This window comes from Artemia sp. Qi Xiang Cuo, chromosome 8, assembly GCF_049724085.1.
Source record: "Artemia sp. Qi Xiang Cuo chromosome 8, ASM4972408v1, whole genome shotgun sequence".
In the NCBI taxonomy this organism is placed as follows: domain Eukaryota; kingdom Metazoa; phylum Arthropoda; class Branchiopoda; order Anostraca; family Artemiidae; genus Artemia; species Artemia sp. Qi Xiang Cuo.
Genome location: NC_142801.1, coordinates 16,719,960 through 16,745,604, shown reverse-complemented (window position 1 = coordinate 16,745,604; position 25,645 = coordinate 16,719,960). Strand labels below are relative to the sequence as shown.

General features: G+C 35.6%; 1 protein-coding gene across 1 annotated transcript in view; it reads right to left on the bottom strand.

The window, feature by feature from the left end:
* LOC148949198 (uncharacterized) overlaps positions 1–25,645 on the bottom strand; it is a 59,608-nt gene that overhangs the window by 6,589 nt on the left and 27,374 nt on the right. Inside the window, exons 3-4 of the mRNA XM_089092648.1 lie at positions 13,303–13,773; positions 11,665–12,765 (exon numbers count right to left, since the gene is read on the bottom strand). Of these exons, the coding sequence (XP_088948774.1) occupies positions 11,665–12,765; positions 13,303–13,773 (1,572 nt within the window). The remainder of the gene's footprint in view (positions 1–11,664; positions 12,766–13,302; positions 13,774–25,645) is intronic.

Here is a 25,645-nt window from a genome sequence, read left to right as displayed (position 1 = left end):
TATATATATATATATATATATATATATATATATATATATATATATATATATATATATATATATATATTAACAGAAGTTATGTTGATACATAACTTAATTCTTAAAAACAAATAATAAATAAGTACTCTAATAATTTATTTAATCACTGTAATATTTATTCTTTGTACAACTTTTAAATAAGTCCGTCAAGACTTTTATATGATAAGTCCTAACTGCAATTAAAATATTTACAAAACAAAAGCAAATCCAACAAATAGATTTATGCACTATAACTGGTAACTGTGATTAGCCTCTATATAAGGGCTTTGCAATACTTCATATAACATATCTTTAGTATTTACTTTTCTATATTTACAATTTTTTTTTACGATAACAATTCCCTATTTATAAAAGGTTTTCAAAATATATTTATAACTGTAGATATTTTCTCAATTACATTTGTTACAACTATATAACTTTTCCCATATACGACTAGATACATTTTCTTATCTTTGTTTTACAATTTTGGTTCTATTTCGAACCCACTTGTGTCATTAACTGTCATTAGCTTACTATATGCCTGTTTGTTTATTCAGACTTTTGAGCTTTTTCATTCTTTTCGAATTTTTTAAGTACTTGAGACAGTTTTATAACGTTTTTCTCTGTAATCTTTCTTTTTTTCAGCTTTAATGTCCTTTTTAGATAAAGCTCCATTGACAGCTTAGATCTGATAAGCTAATAATTTTTGCTGTTCACCTTATACCTGTTAGCCATTTTCAATTGACTCGTGCCTGTTCTCTGAAGGTTTGCTTATTTGGCTTTCTAGCCATGGTTTTAAATGATAAGGTGTTTTATACGGTGATTTTTTGATTGTAGGGCCCTCTGTTGATATCTTGTGAGTGATTAAGTGAATTAATCCGTAATCCGCTTTGTGTCTTGCGAAAGTCCATTTGAAATCCCAAAGAATATTTTCCACCCTAGTTTTTACGTTTTCCGGTAGATGTTTTAACTCAAATTGTTGCAAAAAATCCGTTTTTGACATTACATACTTTTCTTGTGGTTGCGGTTTTAATGAGGATAATTGTTCGTGGCTAGTGAAATTTATGCTTAATTCTGGACTGTTTAGAGATTTTATTTCTGAATTTGAAATCTTTTCCACTGATCCAAGTTCTATCTGATTCAGTCTTACTTTATTATTACTTAGATTTGAAATTTCTAAGTATGTTATACCATTTCAATTTTATAACTTGATTTTCCACGAAAATCATGGGGTATTCTTTTATGGTGTATCCTCCTATCATGGCTTCCATTGTTTTAAGCTTTCCTTCTTTTGTATTTAATGTCGCTAGAACTTGAGCAGTCGTTCCCCCTTCTATTGTGATTTTTCCGCTTATTGTTAGGTTATAATTTGAATCGTCCCTTTCGTTATCTGTTGTTACGCAAATTTGCCTATTATTTTCATTTGCCTGGTTTATGGTTATTGTATCAGATATGGGTTCCCATACGATCCCATATTTTCTGATGGCATCTACTCCTAGAATACAAGGAAATGGTAGCTGCTTGCATATTATTACTGTTACTTCTTTATCTCCTGTGCTAAATTTGAATGGACATTCTCCCAAGATTGTCAGCCTGTGTCCTGTCACTGATGTCAGGGTATTCTGGCATCTGCTTACGCTATTTTTGACACTAAAAGGGAACCTTTTAAAAAATTCCTCTCGAATTAATGATTTAGATGGACCTGTATCTAGTAAATATGGTAAATTTTGAAAACACTCAATTTTAAAACAACGCAAAATCGGTAGACTATTATTAATAGCTTTTGTATCGCAGCATTCTAAACTATATAGGGGTGTTTGTAAGGAAACAGCTCTGTCGACCCTTACAGGCTGGTTTCTCCGTTTAAATGCCCACTGTTTGGCCAAAAAATTCTGGCGTTATCCCAGTTTTCTTCAGCGTTGCTACTTTGACCCTGGGTATTAGTAGTAACCATCTATTGAATTTGCTGGCCCCTCCGTACCAAACAGTTTTTTCTGGTAGTCCTATTCTACAGGTCATTACACCTTTGCCAAGAGATTTACGCAATACCGGTCCTATAGGTAAACCTTTCTACAGGGCATTACACCTTTTCAAAGAGGAACGAGTATAACTTGATTGGTGATTGGGATTTGAATAAAAGGAATAGTTTTCTTTACAATTCATATTAGTAATGCCTGAAATCATGAATTAGAATGTTTAATTAGCTCTTTGGGTTTTAAGACATATTTTTTTAGATGTTCATGGGTGTTAGGTTCCTGGAGGGTTTTATACTGTATAATACACAAGTGATGATTTGCACAGTGTTGTCAATTTTAAATAGTTTAGAAATAAAAAAATTAACAAGAAATGGCTGAAAAGTGTTTTGAGGGAGTTGAGTTGCACGAGAGTTCAATTACATGCGGATTCAGTTACACGGGAATTAGTTAAATGGGGTCGAGTAGCACGGAGGGGCAGTTGTACCGGGGTGCGGGTAGCCCGGGGTGCAGGGCCATGGGGGGGGCCGGTGTACGGGGTCGCGGTTATCCCGGGGTTCAGTTACAGGGGGGGTTCAGTTATTTTTTCCGATTTTGCGTGTTTTCACAAGAAAATAACTGGTCTTTTAGCAAACTTAGCCATAGCTACATGAAACTCTTTGACCCTACTAGTTAGAAAAAACTTAGAGTGGCGCGTCACTCTAAGTGAACCCAGACTAACCCAACTTTTTGGATATCTCGTTCACTATGACTCTGTTTGTGTGTCGTGTCAAAAACCAGTCTGGTTGAAAACGTGGAGTTTTCGTGCTGGTCACTTTTTTTGCAATGAGTAGGAACCACTGGGGAATCCCCACTTATTTAGAAAGGTACCAAGGAAAGGCAAGCACATAGTATGTAGTTTCAAAACGTGTTTAATCACGTGTAGATGTCCCATATAATGAAATTTCTGTATTGTGCATGTAAACGGCGAATTCAAGAATGAGTTTTTTAATTACTTGGAATTTTGTAATAATTTCTTTTATTAAATGTCTTTTTTTGTATCGAAGATGTGAAATCAACAAAGAGTTTGTTACTTACTTTCCTTTTTTTTATAATTTCTTGAATTAAATTTCTAAATAGTGTATTTAATTATTGAAATCAATAAAGAGTTTGTTACTTACTTTGAATTTTCTAATAATTTCTTGAACGAAATGTCTTTTTGTTTATCCAGCAGGTGAATTCAAAAAAAAATTTTCTACTTACTTAAAATTTTCTCATAATTTATTTAAGGAAATTTCTGATTTATATATCCAGGAGGTATATTTAAGAAAAAGTTTGTTACTTGTTTATACCTTTTTCGTAATTTCTAAAATGAAATATCTGTATTGTGCATTCAGGAGGAGGATTCAGGAAACAGCTTTTTACTTACTTTGAATTTTGTCATAATTTCTTGAATGAAATATCTTTTTTATTTATCCAGTAGGCGAATTCAAGAAAAAATTTGCTACTTACTTACAATTTTTGATAATTTCTTAAATGAAATTTCTGCGTTGTGTATCCATGAGGTAACTTCAAGAAAGGATTTGTTACTTATTTAGAATTTTGACATAATTTCTTCAATGAAATGACTTTTTTTTTATCTAAGAAGCGAATACCATAAAAAATTTGTTACGTACTTAAAATTTTTGATCATTTATCAAAGGCAGATTTCGATTTGTATATAAAAGTAGTGACGTAGAAACAGATTTGGTTAATCGCTGACAATTTTTTCATAATATCTTGTAGAAAATTTACTTATTGTGTATCAAAGAGTTGACTTCAAGAAAGAAATTGTTACTTACTGACAATTTTTTCATAATTTCTTGAATTAAATTTCTATATCGTGTATCTCAGTCGTGAAAACAATAATGAGTTTGTTACTTTCTTGGAATTTTGTCATAATTTCTTGAACGAAATGACTTTTTTTTGTTTATCCAAGAGGCGAATTCAAGAAAGAATTTGCTACTTACTTACACTTTTTGATAATTTCTTAAAAGAAGTTTCTGCATTGTGTATCCCAGAGATGACTTCAGGAAAGAGTTTGTTACTTGCTTACAATTTTTTCATAATTTATTGAATGAAATTTCCGTATTGTGTATCCAAGAGTTGACTTCAAGAAAGAAATTGTTACTTACTGAGAATTTTTTCATAATTTCTTGAATTAAATTTCTACATCGGGTATCTACGTCGTGAAAACAATAATGATTTTGTTACTTACTTGAAATTTTGTCGTAATTTCTTGAACGAAATGTCTTTTTGTTTATCCAGCAGGTGAATTCAAGAAAGAATTTGCTACTTACTTACAATTTTTTCATAATTTCTTTAATGAAATTTCTGCATTGTGTGTCGACGATATGACTTCATGAAAGAGTTTTTTACTGGCTTACAATTTTTTTTTCATAATTTTTTAAATAAAATTTATGCATTGTGTATCCATGAAGTAACTTCAAGAAAGAGTTTGTCACTTACTTAGAATTTTTTCGTAATTTCTTGAATGAAATTTCTTTTTTATTTACAAAAGTGGCGAATTCAAGAAAGAATTTGCTACTTACTTACAATTTTTTGATAATTTCTTAAATGAAATTTCTGCATTGTGTATCCATGAGGTAACTTCAAGAAAGAGTTTGTTGCTTACTTAGAATTTTGTCATAATTTCTTGAATGAAATTGAACGAAATGTCTTTTTGTTTATCCAGCAGGTGAATTCAAGAAAGAATTTGCTATTTACTTACAATTTTTTGATAATTTCTTTAATGAAATTTCTGCATTTTGTATCCAAGAGGTGAATTCAAGAAAGAGTATGTTACTTACTTAGAATTTTTTCATAATTTCTTGAATGAAATGTTTTTTTTATTTACTTAATAGGTTAATTCAATAAAGAATTTGCTACTGATCTACAATTTTTGATAATTTATTAAAAGAGATTTATGAATTGTGTAACCAAGAGGTAACTTAAAGAAAAACTTTGATACTTACTTAGAATTTTTTCATAATTTATTGGACGAAATGTCTTTTTGTTTATCCATCAGGTGAATTTAAAAAGGAATTTTGTACTTACTTACAATTTTTTCATAATTTCTTTAATGAAATTTCTGCATTGTGTATACAAGAGGTGACCTCAAGAAAGAATTTGTTACGTACTTATTTACAATTTTTTCTTAGTTTCTCTTATGAAATTTCTGCAGTGTATAACTAAGCGGGGACTCCAGGAAAGGGTTTATTACTTGCTTACAATTTTTTCGTAATTTATTGAATGAAATACCTGCATTGTGTACCAGAGAGGTAAAAACAATAAATAGTTTGTTACGTGCTTGTAATATTTTCATAATTTTTTTTATTAAGTGTCCATGTTGTTTATGCAAGAGTTGAATTCAAGAAATAAATTGCTACCTAGATTTATTTTTTTCAAAATTTCTTGAATCACATTTGTAAAACGTGTATATAAGTAAGGAAATCAATAAAGAGTTTGTTACTTACTTGAAATTTTTTAGTAATTTCTTGAACGAAATGTCTTTTTGTTTATCCATCAGGTGAATTCAAGAAAGAATTTGCTACTTACTTATAATTTTTTCTTAATTTCTTTAATGAAATTTCTGTATTGTGTATCCAAGAAGTGACTTCAAGAAAGAATTTGTTACTTACTTACTTACAATTTTTTTCATAGTTTCTTAAATGAAGTTTCTGCATTGTGTATCCAGGAGGTGACTTCAGGAAAGAGTTTGTTACTTGCTTACAATTTTTTCTATAATTTCTTAAATGAAATTTCTGCATTGTGCATCCAAGAGGTAACTTCAAGAAAGAGTTTGTTACTTACTTGGAATTTTTTAACAGTTTCATGAACTAAACGTCTATTTGTTTATCCAACAGGGGAATTCAATATAGAAAAATTAACTAAAAAAGATAAATTCACAAGTTATGAAGTAAGGTAACAAAAAATCACAGATAATCTAAGAAACCTTTGTCTGAGGTAACGAAGCAGATAATTAGACATTCCAACTTATGAGTTATGGCGCGACCGATCACCCAATCCTAGCTCTCTCTTCTCACAAAATACCTTCCAGGAGTCAAACACACACGAAAATCACAGACATCTAGTACTGAAAAACCTAAACAGGTAATTAAATATTCTAATTCATGATTTCAGGCATGTAAAACCATAAAATACTAAAGTTAACTTCTCAAATAATAACACAAAAACTTCGTTTTTAATGAGCCCTAAGGAAAGAAAAACTACACGGAATCAAGCAACTGCGTCTCTCAAACCCCTTAAAGCTATTTTAAAAGATACAGAAAATTACTTATTTAAAACAAAAACTTAATTTTTAATGGGCACCATTCAACGAAAAAGCACACGGAAAAAGGAAAACGATTCTGTCAAAGTCTGTAACACTCTTTTAAAAGTTACAAAAACTTCTTATATAACACGAACATTATGTTTTTAATGGGACAATCTGAAAGGAACAGCAACATTGACTCAGGCAACTGAGTCTCTCAAGCCCCGTAAAGCTCTTTTAAAAGATACAAAAAACTACTTATTTAACACAAAAATTTCGTTTTTAATGAGCACTAAGTAAAGAAAAACCAAACGGAATCAGGCAACAGAGTGTCTCAAACCCCGTAAAGTTCTTTTGAAAGATACAAGAACTACTTATTTAACCCAAATTGTGTTTTTAATGGGCACCAAGTAAAGAAAAACCACACGGAATCAATCAACTGAGTCTCTCAAACCCCTTAAAGATCTTTTAAAAGATACAACAACAGCTTATTTAACACAAAAACTTCTTTTTTAATGAGCACTAAGAAAAAAAAAACCACACGGAATCAGGCAACTGAGTCTCTCAAACCCCTTAAATATATTTTAAAAGATTCAAAAAACTACTTATTTAACACAAAAATTTCGTTTTTAATGGGCACCAAGTAAAGAAAAACCACACGGAATCAGGCAACAGAGTCTCTCAAACCCCGTAAAGCTCTTTTAAAAGATACAAGAACTACGGAACAAACGGAATCAGGCAACAGAGTGTCTCAAACCCCGTAAAGCTCTTTTAAAAGATACAAGAACTACTTATTTAACACAAAAATTGCTTTTTTAATGGGCACCAAGTAAAGAAAAACCACACGGAATCAGGCAACCGATTCTCTCAAACCCCGTAAAGCTCTTATAAAAGATATAAGAACTACTTATTTAACACAAAAATTTTGTTTTTAATGGATACCAAGGAAAAAAAAACCACACGGAAAAGCCCTTATAATAGCATAGGAAGGAACATAATGTCCTGGAATAGCATTGGGAATTCCTATACACGCAAGCAAATAACATGGGAATTCCTATACACGCAAGCAAATAACGTGGGAATTTCTATACATGCAAGCAAATAACATGGGAATTCCTATACTATAACTAAAAGACCAATGGAATTACTATACCAGAAATAACATCACAAGTTAATTAATAGTCACTAAAGAAAATAAATTGTCACTTAATAAACACGCACGAAAATAACCTGGGACGTAATATACAAGAAAGAACAGAACAAGGGACTTTCTATACATGCAAGCAAATAACATGGGAATTCCTATACATGCAAGCAAATAACATGGGAATTCCTATACACGCAAGCAAATAACATGGGAATTCCTATACATGCAAGCAAATAACACGGGAATTCCTATACACGCAAGCAAATCGCAGTTCCTTCGGGGTTGGGGGGGGGGAGCGGAGGCCCTGGGGGTTGCGAGATGGGAGACTCATAACACTGTTCAACTTTACATTGTTCATGATACTAATCAAAAAGTGTCACACTCAGTTCCTGTTCTAAAATCATTTCTTACAATATCTCTAACTGTTTACCTGACATCACACCCTAAAATTCTAGGTTATTCTGAACAGATATAATAAAGCCTTAAAAAGTACTATAATGGGGGACTCAGGAGGCATTGGGGGGCCGGGGGTCCTTTGGGGGTCCAGAGAACCTTTGCTGTCCGGGGGCTTCCTTCGGGGTTGGGGGGGGGGTATCGGAGCCCTTTGGGGTTGTGGTAAGGGACCTCACAACACCGTTCAAATGGAACTTGTGTATTATAACGACCACTGAGTTTCACCCTCAAATCCTCCTCTAAAATCATCTTTCAAAATGTCTCTAACTGTTTCATCGAAATAATTCCCTAAAATAATAATTTATTCTGAAAAGATATAATAAAACCTTAAAAAGTATTATAATGGAGGCTCAGGAGTCTTTGGGGCGCCGGGTGGTCATACAAAATCAGAAAAAATGTTCAATGTTCCTTTAGTACCTACGCAATTAGATTAAAAATGAAGATATTTATGCAGAGTTTCATGTAGCTATGGCTAAGTTTGCTAAAAGATAAGTTATTTTCTTCCGAAAACACGCAAAATCAGAAAAAATAACTAAACCCCCCATGTAACTGACCCCCGGGGTACCTGAAACCCTCTACACCGGAACCCCCCAGGGCACTGACCCCCGGGCTAACCGACACCCTGTACAACTGAACCTCCGTGCTACTCAACCCCATTTAACTAATCCCAGTGTAACTGAATCCGCATGTAACTGAACCCTCGTTCAACTCAACTCCCTCAAAACACTTTTCAGCCATTTCTTGTTAATTTTTTATTTCTAAAGTATTTAAAATTGACAACACTGTGCAAATCTTCATTTGTGTACTATACAGTATAAAAACCTCAAGGACCCTAACACCCATGAACATCTAAAAAACTATGCCTGAAAACCCAAACAGCTAATTAAACATTCTAATTCATGATTTCAGGCATTACTAATATAAGTTGTAAAGAAAACTAGTCCTTTTATTCAATTCCCCCTCACCAATCAATTTAGACTCGGTCCTGTTTGAAAAGGTGTAATGCCCTTTACAAATGTTTACCTTTAGGACTGGTAGTGAGTAAACCTCTTTGCAAAGATGTGATGCCCTGTAGACTAAAACTACCAGAAAAACATGTATGGTACGGGGGGGCCAGCAAATTCAATAGATGGTTACTACTGGTATTGTTAACCGTTTGCCTCCTAGGCCTAAATTCAGGAATATTATTTCTTTTTCTGAATCTGTTATTTCTCCATTCATATTTTCTCTTACCTGCAACTCCCCTTCATTTTGCACAGCATCTGACGGGTGAGTTCGTCTTGTTTTTTTATATCTTCCTTTTTTTTTCGTACCCTCTCATTTTACCGCGTATACTCCTTCCCGATTATATTATCTCTTAATTATTTAGTCAATCCTGGCAAGTTCAACAATTGGCACATGCAAAAATTATGGTACTCACTTACTATTGTGAATTATTAGAACCGTTTAATGAGATTCAAGAATTTTTCAAATAAACGGAATATCTAGATTTTATTAGGGAATAACGATTTTTTTCGCAGCAAGCAATTTTACGACAGAGAAATATATCTCCGAAAAAAGAATTAACAGGGGTTGGACACGAAAGTAAACTGAAAAACCGCGCGAATATTCCGCCAATGAATTAGCTGGACTAAAACTCACACAGCAAAACTAGCCTGAAAAACAAATCAGGCATCCTCCCCGGATACTCGTACTCCAAATGTAATCTCCTCTTAGGCCGATTACTCAATAGTACAGGTGCCTCCCACCTTCCTTGTCCAATGTGCGCACAAAACACACAAATTCTCTTAATTTGCCGTCTTCAATAATCTTATAACCTTTGTCACTGAATATTGTATCTAAGTCCGCCAATTCACTCAAATAATAACCCGATAACCAAAATTTTGGTTTTTTCTTATCCGTTCTTAAACCCTGTAATACTTTCTAATACGGAGAGATTCCCCCACTATAAACTCAAAACTCGATCAATTTCACGTTAATCCTTTTCATAATTTTCTAACTATTCCCGTGAAAAACGGTCAATTTTATTAGAGTGGCTCAGCCTCCCTTGTCTCACAAACTAATTAGTCGCGTGATATATTGATTCATAAATTTTATTTCTTATCTAACTAGGCACGGCCCATTTAGATCTTCGCAATTCTGCATATTTTTTTCTCTTCACGATTTTTTTGTATGTAACCACAATAGGCTACTATGCAGGCTAAATTAACTTGTCTCTTCGAAAACACGGAATTCTTTTACTATCGGGTTTACCGATAGGACCTTTCTTGCTGCCACCAGCATTATACTGGTAAGCCATGACTTCCACCAGTATCCGTGTGGTAAGGTGCGGGTGTCACCACTTGTTGGTGCAAAAATGGTGCTACACCACCTACTGGGGGAAAAGCCCCTGATGGTGCCAAATTTTATAATGGGACGCCTGCGCTTACCACAACAGTTCTTTAAATATAGAGTATGTTAGTACCCAATTTGCAATATACCCTGCCTTAGGGTGTGGTAACGTAATCGAAAGTCAAATGGCCAAACTCTAAGGCAAAGGGTGCACCCAACCTGGGTCACCACTAAAAATCACTAGCTATCTCCTTGGAAGGGGACGGACCCCCGTGTCGATATAATAATGAATGAATTTCGTAACTCTTTTCCTACCCTGTCTGGCTTCCTGGAACAAATAGTCTACACAGCTGTAGAAAAAGCTTACTTGTAATCTTCCAAAAGGTCACTTGACAAAACACCTATATCAACTCTGAAAGAACAGCCTCCCCCAAACTGGGTCTCAGTCTAGACAAACTAATAAAACATTGGTTCTGTGCAACACACTTTGCATAGGGGTGGACCTTCGCTTGGCCCTGGCCAATCCTCTAAATCAACATCCAAATTTATTCTACTTTTGCGTAATTTTGTATTTCAATGGCCCAGACCCGGAAGACAAAATATAATTTAACTTCAAAGCTTACCTATTGTGAAAGAATCTAGCCTAGCAACCAGAGTTCAACTTATTTATTTATTTATTTATTAATACCAAGATACGGTAAGCTTTAACAAGTTTGTCGCACAAAACAATTATAAAAAAATCTATAAAAATGTCAATGACATAACAAAAACATACAGTAACTGAAAACAATGGAAACAATATTACTGAAACATACAATAGCATACAAACTTAACTGAAACATATCTGTTAATAATTGAAACCTACCAAAAAGTAAGCCTATAAAATAACTGAAAACACACTGGCACAAATCAGCTAATACAAAAGTAAAAATATTCTCAAAATGGATTGTTATAGGACCCAGTATAGAGATCTGTATGGTCTAAACTATTTTTGAAAGACTGGACCGTGGTAGTTGCAATTATTTCTGATGGAAGTGAATTCCAAGTCTTCTACACTCGGCTAGACAAAGAGTTTTGGCCTAATCTTTTCTGTGAACATGGTGGGTAAATTTTGTGTTGGTGTTGACGGGTACTACTGTATCCTGTAAAACTGAAAAAGTGAGTTGGGGTGATATTATCAATATTCCTAACAATGCGGAATGTATTTATTACGTCGGCTCTATCACGTCTGAACTGGAGAGAAGGCAACTGTAGTCTTTGCATTCTCTGGTGGTAAGGTAGATGACTCAGGTATGGTATGAGTTTGGTGGCCCTACGTTGCACTCTCTCAACCCTCTCTCTATCTCTCTTATTAAGGCGATACCATACTGATGAGCAATACTCAAGTATTGGACGTACAGTGGATACATAAAGTGAAATCAGTGAATGAAGATTAAACTTAGAAAAAGTACGCCATAGACGTAATAATTGGCAATTTGCCTTATGGGTGATGTCTGATACATGTTTATTAAATTTGAGACTTGAATAAAAAAAATACCAAGGTCACGAACATACTCCACACTTGAAATTAATTTACCAACAACGAAGTAATGGTAATTTTGAGGGAGTCTACGCAAATAGTGCACAGCATTGCACTTGGTTTCATTCATGAACATAGAGTTTGTAGTACACCACTGTCCCAGAGCAACCAAATCCTCTTGAAGTAAAGAAATCTTATGTTCACTCATGACTGACCTGTAGATTTTTATATCATCTGCAAACATTTTTATGGTCGAATTTCTAACAACGCCTGGCAAATCATTGATAAAAAGGCAGAAGAGTACTGGCTCAAGACAACTGCCTTGTGGAACTCCACTTATGACAGACATAGGTGATGACAAAGCATCGCCTACTGCAACCTCTTTGGTTCTATTTGTAAGATAATCTGTTATCCATGCTTTAGTTTGCGGGTCTATACCATATAGTTGACATTTGTCTATCAGAAGTGGAATGGAAATTTTTTCGAATGCTTTGGAAAAGTCAATATAAATACAGTCAAAAAAAATACCCTTATCAGCCATCAACTGAAAATCATGAATAACCACGAGAAGTTGCATATTACAAGATCGTTGCTTATGAAAACCATGCTTAGAAGAGTACCTTAAATTATGTTCCTCAAAATGTGCCTGAACTTTATCCATCATAAATTCCTCCATTACATAGGAAAAAATTGATGTATTTGAAATTGGTTTGTAGTTATCGAAATGGGACTTTGAACCATTCTTGTACAATGGCTTAGTGATAGTTCTTTTCCAAGCTGAAGGACATTTACCAGATGAGAGACAAAGATTAAAGATATATGTGAGTGGTCCAGCAAGCACTGATGCAAGTTCACGTAACATCACATTGGAAAATCCATCAATATCTGGTGCCTTTCCTGGATCAAGATTTCGGAGTGTCGGATAAACCTGCTGGACTGTAAACTCTGAATCATCAAATTCTTTTGTTAAATCTGGAGGAGTAAACTGAGTGTGTGTTTTGGTGTGTGTTTGAGTAAAAATTGAACCAAATACCTAATTGAAAAGTTGTGATTTTGCAAAATTATCGTCTATATGTGAAAAAGTTTTAGGATCTATAAAGGAAGTGGATGATGGGGATTTTGAAACTTGATTCCTTCTCACATATTTCCAAAATCTTTTTGGGTAACTTTGGACTGATGCTATAACATTTGTCTCCACCTCTTGAAGATTTAAACGAAGGAATTTAGTTGCTCTGTTTCTAGCTCTTTTATAATTTAACCAAGAATCTAAGGTTTTAAATCTTAAATGATCACACCACCTATCACCTTTTTCTTTTAGCATTTGTACAATATACCAAGGAAGGATCTGTCTATTTTTGAAATCCTGTCTACTAGTATATATTGGTACATATTGATCTTTACCTTCTATAAGGGCCTGCTTAATAAAATCAAAAGATGCATCAACAGTAGCATTACATTACTGTAACTCCTCTCGTATAGAAAAAGATGAAATATAATCTGAAAATGCAATGTAATTTCCTTTATCATAATCATATTTGGGAGAATGATTTGGAATATCAGAACAACCTACCACACAATTTAGAGATATCACCAATACCAAGTGATCACTTTTTCCTAGTGGTGGCAAAAATTCAACACTAGTAACATCATCTGGTGATTTTGTAATTACAAGGTCTAAAACTGAAGGGGTTGAGTTAGCGCACAAACGAGTAGGGTTTTGAATGTGCTGATACAAATAATGCTCTTGTAAAGTTTCAAGGAAATGATTTTCAAATGACTCATCAGAAGGTTGTGTTGTACCCGATGTCCAATCAATAGAAGGTAGGTTAAAGTCACCAACTACTAGAAACTTAGAACTAGATAAAGAGACAGTGGATAAATACTGCAATATTTTTCTATTATTAAATGAAGACAATTCACAAACACTAGGACTACGATAAATGGCTACAACTCTAAAAGCAATTGAAGACCCGGGTAATTTCACATCAATTACTAAGGATTCACTTATAACTGAAAAAATTGGGTCATCGACTTCAATATACTTTAATGAGGTATGAATATAAATGAAAATTACACACTTATAATTAGTATTTATAATGAGATTATAATCAGGAACTTGATGGAAAAATACATCTGGGTGCTGATAGTTCTTTGGTAGTGATTTTGTAATAACAATAACATTGGGTTTGCGGGTCGATATTAGGGTATGAAATTTATCAATTTTTGTAGATAAACAGTCTGCGTTTGTATACAGAACAGATAAATTACTTCGTTTGTTAAAACTATGTAGAGGTAGGGAATAGGTTTTTAAAGGGCCATTCTGTTGTTTGGGGTAATGGCTACCCGTTTTAGCACATTTTTTGTCACTATACAACCATTTTTAATTCCTAAATTTTGCTCACAGCAGCAGCTCTTTTCTTGATTTCTTCTACTAATTCTTTTCTGTGTAGCCGGTCTTCTTTTGAGGTATCAGCGTAGAAACAAATGTCTCCCTTTTTAATGCGGGACTGTGTTAGGATGTCAATTTTAGTTTTAAAGGAATTGACTGAGAACAGTAATGGATCTGGTCGATTGGATGAGTTGGGAGCATTTGAGTTGGGGTTAGTGCTTGTCAGCCTTTGCAAATTTGTCACTACACCTACATCAATTTGAAAAATATTTTAAAGAAAATTTTGTAAGAACTCTAAGTCATTGGTTTGGGGTGGAACACCATATGCAACTAAGTTCATACGTCTTTTCAGTCTGTCCTTTTCTTGTAGCACCATCTTTTGAACTTCAGTTTTCAGCTTAACGACAATGGTATGATTGACCATTTGCTCAACATTGGCCATGGACACCTTAGATGAGATAATATTTTCTAGACTCTGAACTCTAGCATTAATACCTTCAAGAGGATTGAAAATTATCTTGTTGGCAAATGTAATTACAAAAAAGAAAATAGGTCATTTATCTGAAAATAAAATAAACAAGGAGTGGAACCCCAACCCCCACCATTGATCCAAACCCACCCAATCAAAATTTTGAGATACCCATTTTTCTCATAGTAGTTGAAAGTTCGGGAAAATAGGTCTTTGAATATGATAACCCCTTCAAAGCCCTCAGGGAAAGGGTTATACCCTTGGGGCATTTAAGGTTGTTATTGAAAGCTGTTTCGTAGAAACTTGAAAAAGGGTGCATTCGATTGGAATTTTACAGAGACACACAAAGAAACAAAGAGACTCACCGAGACCCACAGAGAAACAAAGAGACACACTATTAAAAAGGGCTAGTGCCCTTTTCAATAGTCACAAAAGTGATTGTAGGGCAACTAACCCCCCCCCCCACACATACAATAAAATTGTTTAGATAGCCATTTTGTTCAACGTAGTTGAAAGTTTGGAAATTAGACCTTTAAGGGTAACCCCCCAAACCCACCCAAGAGCCCTCAGGGCAAGGGTTGTAAGTTATGCCTAGGGGGCATATAAGGTTTTTATAGAAAGCGTTGTCGTAGAAACTTCAAAAAGGGCTCATTCCATTGGAAACTGAAATGGCTGATGGCCTTTTCAAACCCCCCTCTCACGCCAACCATTTTCCCAAACCCATAAACTAAAATTTGGGGATAGCCACTTTTTCAAACATAGTTGAAAGTAATGGAAATTATGTCTTTGAGGATGACAACCCCCAACAGCCCTCAGGGCAAGGGTTGTAAGTTATGCCCTGGGGGTATATGAGATTTGTATAGAAAGCGTTGTCATAAAACTTCAAAAAGGGCTCATTCGATAGAAAATTTAAAGGGCTAGTGCCCTTTTTAGTAGTTGAAAGTAAGTGGAGGGCAACTAACACCCCTCACACGCCTACCATTTTTCCAAACAAATCTGATACAAATTTAGAGATATTTATCTTGTTCAACGTAGTTAAAAGTTCTGGAAATTAGGTCTTTTAGAATGACAATACCCTCGGAGCCCTCAGGGCAAGGGTTTTAAGCTATACCCTGGGGGCATATAAGGTTTTTATAGAAACTTTTGTCGTAGAAACTTCAAAAAGGCCTCGTTTGATTGGAAATTGAAAGGGCTAGTGCCCTTTTTAATAGTTGAAAGTGAATGGAGAGCAGTTAACCCCCTCTCAAGCCCACAATTTCTCCAAACATATTCAATTAAAATTTTGAGATAGCAATTTTGTTCAACAAAGTTGAAAGTTCAGGAAATTATGATTTTGAGGATGACCAACCCCGCAAAGCCCTCAGGGCAAGGGTTGTAAGTTATGCCCTGGAGCATATAAGGTTTTTATATAAAGCATTTTCATAGAGACTACAAAAACGGCTGATTCGATTGGAAAATGAAAAGGCTAGTGCCCTTGTTAATAGTCGAAAGTTATTGAAGGGCAAGTAGCCCCCCTCTCAAGCTCACGATTTTCCTAAACTGATCCAATCAAGATTTTGAGATAGCCATTTTTTTCAACGTAGATGAAAGTTCTGGAAATTAGGTCTTGGAGGATGAAACTCCCCCCTCCAGAGCCCTCGGGGCTAAGGTTGTAAGTTATGCCCTGGGGGCATATAAGGTTTTTTATAAAAAGCGTTGTCGTAGAAGCTTGAAAAAGGGCTCATTCCATTGGAAATTAAATTGGCGGGCAACCTACTCCGCTCACACGCCTGCCATTTCTCCAAATACACCCATTACAAATTTTGAGTTATCCATTTTGTTCAACGTAGTTAAAAGTTCTGGAAATTAGGTCATTTAGAATGACAACCCCCTCGGAACCCTCAGGGCAAGGGTTTTAAGATATACCCTGGCGGCATATACAGTTTTTATAAAAAGTGTTGTGGTAGAAACTCCAAAAAGGGCTCGTTTGATTGGAAAATGAAAGGGCTAGTGCCCTTTTTAATAGTCGAAAGTGAATGGAGAGCAACTTGCCCCCCTCTCAAGCCCACAATTTCCCCAAAGACATTCAATTAAAATTTTGAGATAGCAATTTTGTTCAACGTTGTTGAAAGTTCTGGAAATTATTATTTTGAGGATGACAGCCCCCCCCCCCCCAAACCCCTCACGGCAAGGGTAGTAAGCTATGCCCTGGGGCATATAAGGTTTATATAGAAAACATTTTCGTTGAGACTTCAGAAATGACTGATTTGATTGGAAAATGAAAGGGCTAGTGCCCTTCTTAATAGTCGAAAGTGGTTGGAGGGCAAGTAGCTCCCCTCTCACGCCCACCATTTCCAAAATATATCCAATCAAAATTTTGAGATAGCAATTTTTTTCAACGTAGTTCTGGATAAAATGTCTTTGAGGATGATTAACCCAACCCCCCTCTCCCCTACACCCCTCTGGGCAAGGGTTGTAAGTTATGCCCTGGGAGAACATAAGGTTTTTATAGAGCGTTGTAATAGGAACTTCAAAAATTCCGATGGGCTAGTGCCCTTTTTAATAGTCAAAAGTGATTGAAAGAAAACTAACACCCCTCCCACGCCCATCCTTTCTTCAGAAACATCCAATAAAAATTCTGAAATAGCCATTTTGTTCAACGTAGTTGAAAAGTTCCAACATTGTGTGCTTGAGGATGACACTTCCCCCACAGCCCTCAGCGCAAGGGTTGTAAGTAATGCCCTGGGGGCATATAAGGCTTTATAGAAAGCGTTGCTGTAGAAACTTCAAGAAGGGATCATTCGATTCGAAATTGAAAGGGTTTGTTCCCTATTTAATAGTCAAAAGTGATTGGAGGGCAACTAATGCCCTTCTCAAGCCTACCATTTCCCCAAACACATCCAATCAAAATTTTGAGATAGATATTATGTTCAACGTAGTTGAAAGTTCTGGAAATTGGGTCTCTGCCAGCGTTGTCGTAGAAACTTCAAGAAAGACTCATTCAATTGGGAATTGAGAGGGCTAGTGCCCTTATTAATATTCAAAAGCGGTCAGAGGGTGAATGCCTTCCCTTACCCATCATTTCCCCAAACACTTCCGATCAACATTTTGATATAGCAATTTTGTTGAACGTAGTTGAAGGGTTCGAAAATTATATTTTTGAGTATGACAACCCCCAAAAGCCCTTAGGGCTAAGGTTGTAAGTTATGACCAGGGGGCATATAATGTCATATAGAAAGTGTTGTCGTAAAACTTCAAAAAGGAATCTTTCGATTGGGAATTGGGAGGGCTACTGCCCTTTTTAATAGTCGAAAGTAATTAGCAGGAGAATCGCCCCCCCCCCCAAACGCCCATCATTTGCCAAAAAACATCCAATAAACATTTTGAGATAGCCATTTTGTTCAACGTAGTTGAAAAGTCCGGTAATTATAGCTTTGAGGATGACACCCCCCAGCCCTCAGCGCAAGGGTTGTAACTTATGCCCTGGGGGCATAGAAGGTTTTGTAGAAAGCGTTGTCGTAGAAACTTCAAAAAGGGCTTATTCGATTGGAAATTGAAAGCGCTAGTGCCCTATTAATAGTCGAAAGTGATCTTAGCATAAGATTAAATACAAAAATAACATTTTTTTTTAACTGAGAGTAAGGAGGAACATTAAAACTTAAAACGAATAGAATTTATTCCGTATGTGAAAGGGGTTGTCCCCTCCTCAAGGGGCTGTCCCCCTTTATGCGAAAGTTTTTTTTATTGTTTTGAAAAATAAAACTGTGAGACAGAGTCGAACTTTAGCGTAAAGAGCGGGCATTTGAGGAAGGGACAGCCCCTTTCAAATACGGAATAATTTCTGTTCGTTTTAAGTTTCAATGTCACTCCTTACTTTCAGTTAAAAAAATTTGTTATTTTTTTTATTTGATCTCATGGTAAGAAGACCAGCTCAGTACAGTGGAAAAGGGCTTTGTCTTTGTTCCGGTCATAGGTCCGTTGCTGTTATTCTGACCGCATCAGTAGTAAGCATGTACGCAATATCAAACCTACACCTGGGGCATGAATATACAGTGTAGTTTGACGAAAAAATTGCAAAAAGTGATTAATCCCTTTATATTATAGACCTATAAAGTGATCAAACATGTTATATTTGGAACTAGGGACGAGATTGTGTAATGCAACCAGACTGGTTTCTGAGGCAACACCTATTTTTTGGACAATTGCCTTTAGTCAAGATTAGTTTGTTAGGAATACGTCGCTGCTAATTAAAGAACGCGATGCTACACACAGAATTGATTCATTGGCATATGGTGTTAAATCATTTACCAAAAAAATAACTCTATTTGCGAAAAAGGGTATAGCATTTGCGAATTGGAGTTGAACAGTGTTGCCAATATAAATTATAGTCTAAGGTTATATTATGCTAAAAAGTTAATACTAGTAGAGATGTAGATGGCAAGAAATGAATTTTAATAAAGGAAGTCGGAACAATCCATAGAAATCCTTACAAATCAAGTATTGAGGTATATATGAGTATGAACCATCAAGGATCATAAGCACCAACGACCCTAACCATCAGGGACCTCTACCTCCATAGGTCCCCTATTCTCAAACTCCATGGGGGTCCCCGCCCCTCCAAATTTTTGCCCCCCCCCCATTTTTTTCAATTTTTTTTACATCTCTTAGAATGACATGAAACATACTTAAAACCAAAAAAATTCACATTTAATATTTTCGAACTTCAAAATGAGAATGATATAGATATGTGTGTTGCGAATTTTACTATTAGAAAAATAATGTTTGTTGTGACCATTTTTTTTTTGACATTTTTTTTCAACTTTTTTTTTACATCTCTAAATCATATCAGAAAAATAGAATGACACTTTTGATTTAAATTTTAAAACATATTCTTGTGCATAGCCATACTCCTATTGATGAGGAATGATGGTTCTCATTCAATATTTTTTCATGAAAAACAAACTATTTTTTTAACTAATTTTTTGGACATCAAAATTATTCAACTTTTTTTTCTTAATTTTTTCTTTAACAAAGTATTTTTTTCAACTTTTTTTGCATCTCTTAGAATGTGGTGAAACATACTTAAAACAAAAAAAAAATCACATTTAATTGGAATAAGCAAACACCCGCCCAGACACACAGGCAAAAAGAGTAAGAGAGACAAAAACACATACAATATGTAGATTCAGACACACAAACCGAGAAAGACATGCATTTGGAATAAGCAAAAAACCGCACAGACACACAGGCAGAAACTGTGAGAGAGACAAAACACATACAAATACGTAGATTCAGACACACAAACCGAGAAAGACATGCATTTGGAATAAGAAAAAACCCACCCAGACACACAGGCAAAAAGAGTAAGAGAGACAAAAACACATACAAATACTTAGATTCAGACACATAAACCGAGAAAGACATGCATTGGAATAAGCAAAAACCTGCCCAGACTCACAGGCAAAAAGATTGAGAGAGACAAAAACACATACAAATACGTAGATTCAGACACACCAACTGAGAAAGACATGCATTGGAATAAGCAAATACCCGCCCAAACACGCAGGCAAAAAGAGTGAGATAGGAAAAAACACATACAAATACGTAGATTCAGACCCATAAACCGTGAAAGGCATGCATTGGAATAAGCAAACACCTGCCCAGACTCACAGGCAAAAAGAGTGAGAGAGACAAAAAACAAATACAAATACGTAGATTTAGACAAACAAACCGAGAAAGACATGCATTTGGAATAAACAAACATGCGCCCCAGACTCACAGGCAGAAAGAGTGAGAGAGACAAAAACACATACAAATACGTAGATTCAGACACAAAAACCGAGAAAGACATGCATTTGGAATAAGCAAACACCCACCCAGGCACAGAGGCAAAAAGAGTGAGATAGACAAAAACCACATACAAATACGTAGATTCAGACACACAAACCGATAAAGACAAGCATTGGAATAAGCAAACACCCGCCCAGACTCACAGGCAAAAAGAGTGAGAGCGACAAATACACCTACAAATACGTAGATTCAGAAACACAAACCGAGACAGTTATGCATTGGAATAAGCAAACACCCATCCAGACACACAGGCAAAAGAGTTAGAGAGAAAAAACACATACAAATACGTAAATTCAGACACATAAACCGAGAAAGACATGCTTTGGAATAATCAAACACCCGCCCAGACACGCAAGTAAAAAGAGTGACAGAGACAAAAACGCATACAAATACGTAGATTCAGTCACACAAACCGAGAAAGACTTGCATTGGAATAAGCAAACACCCGCCCAGACACACAGGCAAAAAGAATGAGAGAGATAAAAACACATACAAATACATAGATTCAGTCACACAAACCGAGAAAGAGCGTGTGTCAACCAAATTTTAACGTTTTAGCATTTTCCTAAAATTAATTTTGATTCCATTTTTCGATTTTTATTAATTTTATGTGCAATACAAATTAAACTTTAAGTGAGACAGAGTGCATCAGCCAAATTTCAACGTCATAGCTTTTTCCAAAATCCAATTTGATACCATTTTTGATTTTTGTTCATTTTGTATGCAATACAGAATGAACTTGAATATTTAAGTGAGACAAAGCGTGCGTCAACCAAATTTTAACGTTATAGCGTTTTCCTAAACTTTATCTTGATTGCATTTTCGACTTTTTTTTACCAATTTTGTGTGCATTATAGATTGAGCTTGAATATTTAAGTGAGACAAAACGCGCGTCAACCAAATTTGAAAGTTAAAGCATGTCCCAAAAATTTATTCTGATATAATTTTTGATTTTTTCATGCGCAATACAGATTGAACTTGAATCAAACAGTTTGTGGTAACGAACTGTAAGTAAGGAGCGAGCCGGCTTAATAGTAACCAAAACTCTAAAAAACAAAATAATGATACGACTAGATGATCAAAAGAATGAAATTTTAATGCTGATTTCAAATATATAAGTTTCATGAAGTTTAGCCTTACCTATCCAAACTGACGCGCCTGAGAAAATTTGTCTTATTTTCGAAAAAAAGGGGGAAACAACAATTAAAAGTCATATAACTTTAATAAAAATAACACCATCAGATTCAGCGTATCAGCGAACAATACTGTAGAAGTCTTAAGATCCTATCTGCAAAAATGTGGAATTTTATATTTTTTGTCATAGGCAGCGCGCTAGCGCTGCCTAAGTAAACAACGATGTGGGCACAATATGTTTTTTTTTTCTCCATACCCGGGCACTTCGTATCGAAGGAGTTGTCGTAGAAACTAGGGCTCATTCGATTGGAAATTGGAGTGGCTAGTGCCCTTTTTAAAAGTCGAATTTGGAGGGTAACAAACCCCCCCCCCCACACCCATCATTCCCCAAAACACATCCAATCAAAATTTTGAGATAGCCATTTTGTTCAGCGTAGTAGATTTCCTGACAGAAAATATGTTTTGAGGAGGACATTCCCCCACAACCCTCAGGGCAAGGGTTTTAAACTATGCCCTGGGGGCATATAAGGTTTTTATAGAAGACGTTGTCGTAGAAACGTCCAAACAGACTCATTCGATTGGAAATTCAGAGGGCTAGTACCCTATTTAATAGTAGAGTTTCAAGGGTTTTTAGTTATGCCCTGGGGGCATATAAGGTTTTTATAGAAGGCGTTGTCGTAAAAACTTCAAAACCGGCCCATTCGATTGGAAATTCAAAGGGCTAGTACCCTTTTTAATAGTCGAAAGTAATTAGAGGGCAACTAGCCCCCCCACGCCCTTCATTCCCCCAAACACATCCAATCTAAATTTTGAAATAGCCATATTGTTCAGAGTAGTTGATTTCCAGATAGAAAATATATTTTTGAGGAGGACACTCCCCCACATCCCTCAGGGCAAGGGCTGTAAGTTATGCCTTGGGGCTACATAAGGTTTTTAAAGAAGGCGTTGTCGTAGAAACTTCAATAAAAGCTCATTCGACTGGATATTCAAAGGGCTAGTGCCCTTTTTAATAATTGAAAGTGATTGGAGGGCAACTAGTTCCCCCCACACCCATCATTCCCCCAAACACATCCAATCCAAATTTTGAGATAGCCACATTATTCAACATTGTTTTAAGTTCGGTAAATTAGGTTTTTGAGGATGACAAACCCCTCACAGCCCTCAGGAAAAGGGTTGTAAGTTATACCCTGGGGGCATATAAAGTTTTTATAGAACGTGTTGTCGTAGAAACTTCAAAAAGGGCTTGTTCGATTAGAAATTGAAATGGCTATTGCCAAAAGTAATTGGAAGGGAACTAACACCCCCTCCACGCCCACCATTTCCCCAAACACATCCAATCAAAATTTTGAGATAGCTATTTTGTTCCACGCAGTTATAGTTCAGGTAATTATACCTTTGAGCAGGACTCTCCCCCCACAGTCGTGAGGGACAGGGTTTTAAGTTCTGCCCTGGGGGCATATAAGTTTTTATTGAAATCTTTGTTGTAGAAACTTGAAAAAAGGCTCATTCAATTTAAAATTCAAAGGTCTAGTGCCCTTATTAATAGTCAAAAGTGATTTGAGGGCAACTAGACCCCTTCTCTCGTCCACCTTTTCCCCAAACACATCCTATCAAAATTTTCAGATAGCCATTTTGTTCAGTGTTTTGGATTTCCAGATAGAAATTATGCTTTTGAGGAGGACACTCCCCCACAGCACTCAGGGCAAGGGATGTAAGTTATGCCCTGGGGGTATATTCGGTTTATATAGAACGCGTCGTCGTAGAAACTTCAAAAAGGGCTCATTCGATTGAAAATTGAAATGGCTAGTGCCCTTTTTAATAGTCAAAAGTGATTTGAAGGCAACTAACACCCCTTCCACGCCCACCACTGCCCCAAACATATCCAATCAAAATTTTTAAATTGCCATTTTGTTCCACGCAGTTTAAAGTTCAGGAAATTAAACCTTTGAGCTGGACACTCCCCCCCCAGTCTTCAGGGCAATGTTTATAAGTTATACCCTGGGACATTTTTATTTTTCTTTTCAACGGATATAAAGTTTTTATTGAAATCTTTGTCGTAGAAACTTTAAAAAGGGCCCATTTGACTGAACATTCAAAGGGCTAGTGCCCTTTTTAATAGTCGTAAGTGATTTGAGGGCAACTAACCCCCCTCTCATCCCCACCTTTTCCCCAAAAACATCCAATCAAAATTTTTAGATAGCCATTTTATTCAACGCAGTTGAAATTTTTGTAAATTAGGTCTTTAAAATTGACAACCCATCCCCCCGCAACCCTCAGGGCAAGGGTTGTAAGTCATGCCCTGGGAGTATGTAAGGTTTTTATAGAAAGCGATGTTGTAAAAAAATCAAAAAGGGCTCATTAAATTGAAAATTGAAAGGTCTAGTTCCCTTTTTAATAGTTGAAAGTGATTGGACGGTAACTTGCCCTCCTCTCACTCCCAAAATTCCCCCAAACACATCCAATCAAAATTTTCAGATAGCCGTTTTGTTCAACGTAGTAAAAAGTTTTGAAAATTAGGTCTGTGAGGATGACATCCCCCTCACAGCCCTCAGGACAGGAGTTTTAAGTTATGCATTGGGGGCATTTAAGGTTTTTATAGAACGCGTTGTCGTAGAAACTTCAAAAAGGGCTGATTCGATTAGAAATTGAAATGGCTTGTGCCCTTTTTAATAGTCGAAAGTAATTGAAAGGCAACTAACACCCCTTCCACGCCCACAATTTCCCCAAACACATCCAATCAAAATTTTGAGATAGCCATTTTGTTCCACGTTGTTAAAGTTCAGGAAATTATACCTTTGAGCAAGACATTTCCCCCACAGTCTTCAGGGCAAGGGTTATAAGTTATGCACCGGGGGCATATAAGTTTTTATTGTGCTTTCCTAAGGCCAGAACATAGTTTTCACTATACTGAAAAAAAATACAAATGAATGTGCATTGTCAGTTTAATATACATATACTGATATTTAGTAATCAAAATGTTAATATTATTTGATTTACTAAAGTTATACAAATAGCAGGCCAAACTATAAAGTCTTAAAAAAAGAAAAGATTTAAACTATTATTTTGTTTTTCCCTGAAAAGACTATCAAACAGTTCGTGGTAAAGAACTGTAAGTAAGGAGCGACCCGGCTCAATGGTAACCGAAACTCTAAAAAACGGAATTTTGATACCAATAGATACATCAAAAGAATCAGATTTAAATTCTGATTTCAAATATATAATTTTCATCAAGTTTACCTATCAATGTTACGCGCCTATCAAATTTAACCTATCAAAAGTTACGCGCCTGAGAAAATTTGGCTGATTTTCGAAAAAAGAGGGAAAGACCCCCTAAAAGTTATAGAACCTTAATGAAAATCACACCATCATATTCAGCGTATCAGAAAACCCTACTGTAGAGGTTTCAAGCCCCTATCTACAAAAATGTGGAATTTTCCATTTTTTGCCAGAAGAAAGATCACGGATGCGTGTTTATTTGTTGTTTTTTTTGTTTTTTTTTCGCCAGGGGTGATCGTAACGACCCAGTGGTCCTAGAATATCGTGGGAGTGCTCATTGGAACTGAAATTAAAAGTTCTAGTGCCCTTTTTAAGTGACCAAAAAAATGGAGGGCAACTAGGCCCCCTCCCACGCTCATTTTTTTCCCAAAGTCATCTGATCAAAATTTTGAGATTGCTATTTTGTTCGGCATGGTCGAAAATATTATAACTATGTATTTTAGGATGACTTAATCCCTCGAAGCCCCCAGGAGGAGGGCTGAAAGTTATGAACTTTACCAAATGTTCACATATAGTATTGGTTATTGGGACCCGGCTCAATGGTAACCGAAACTCTAGAAAACGGTATTTTGATACAAATAGATACATCAAAAGAATTAGATTTTAATGCTGATTTCAAATATATAAGTTTCATCAAGTTTAATTCTACCCATCAAAAGTTACGCGCCTGAGAAAATTTGGTTGATTTTCGAAAAAAGGGGGAAAGACCCCCTAAAAGCTATAGAACCTGAATGAAAATCAAACCATCATATTCCGCGTATCAGAGAACCCTACTGTAGAGGTTTCAAGGTCCTATCTACAAAAATGTGGAATTTT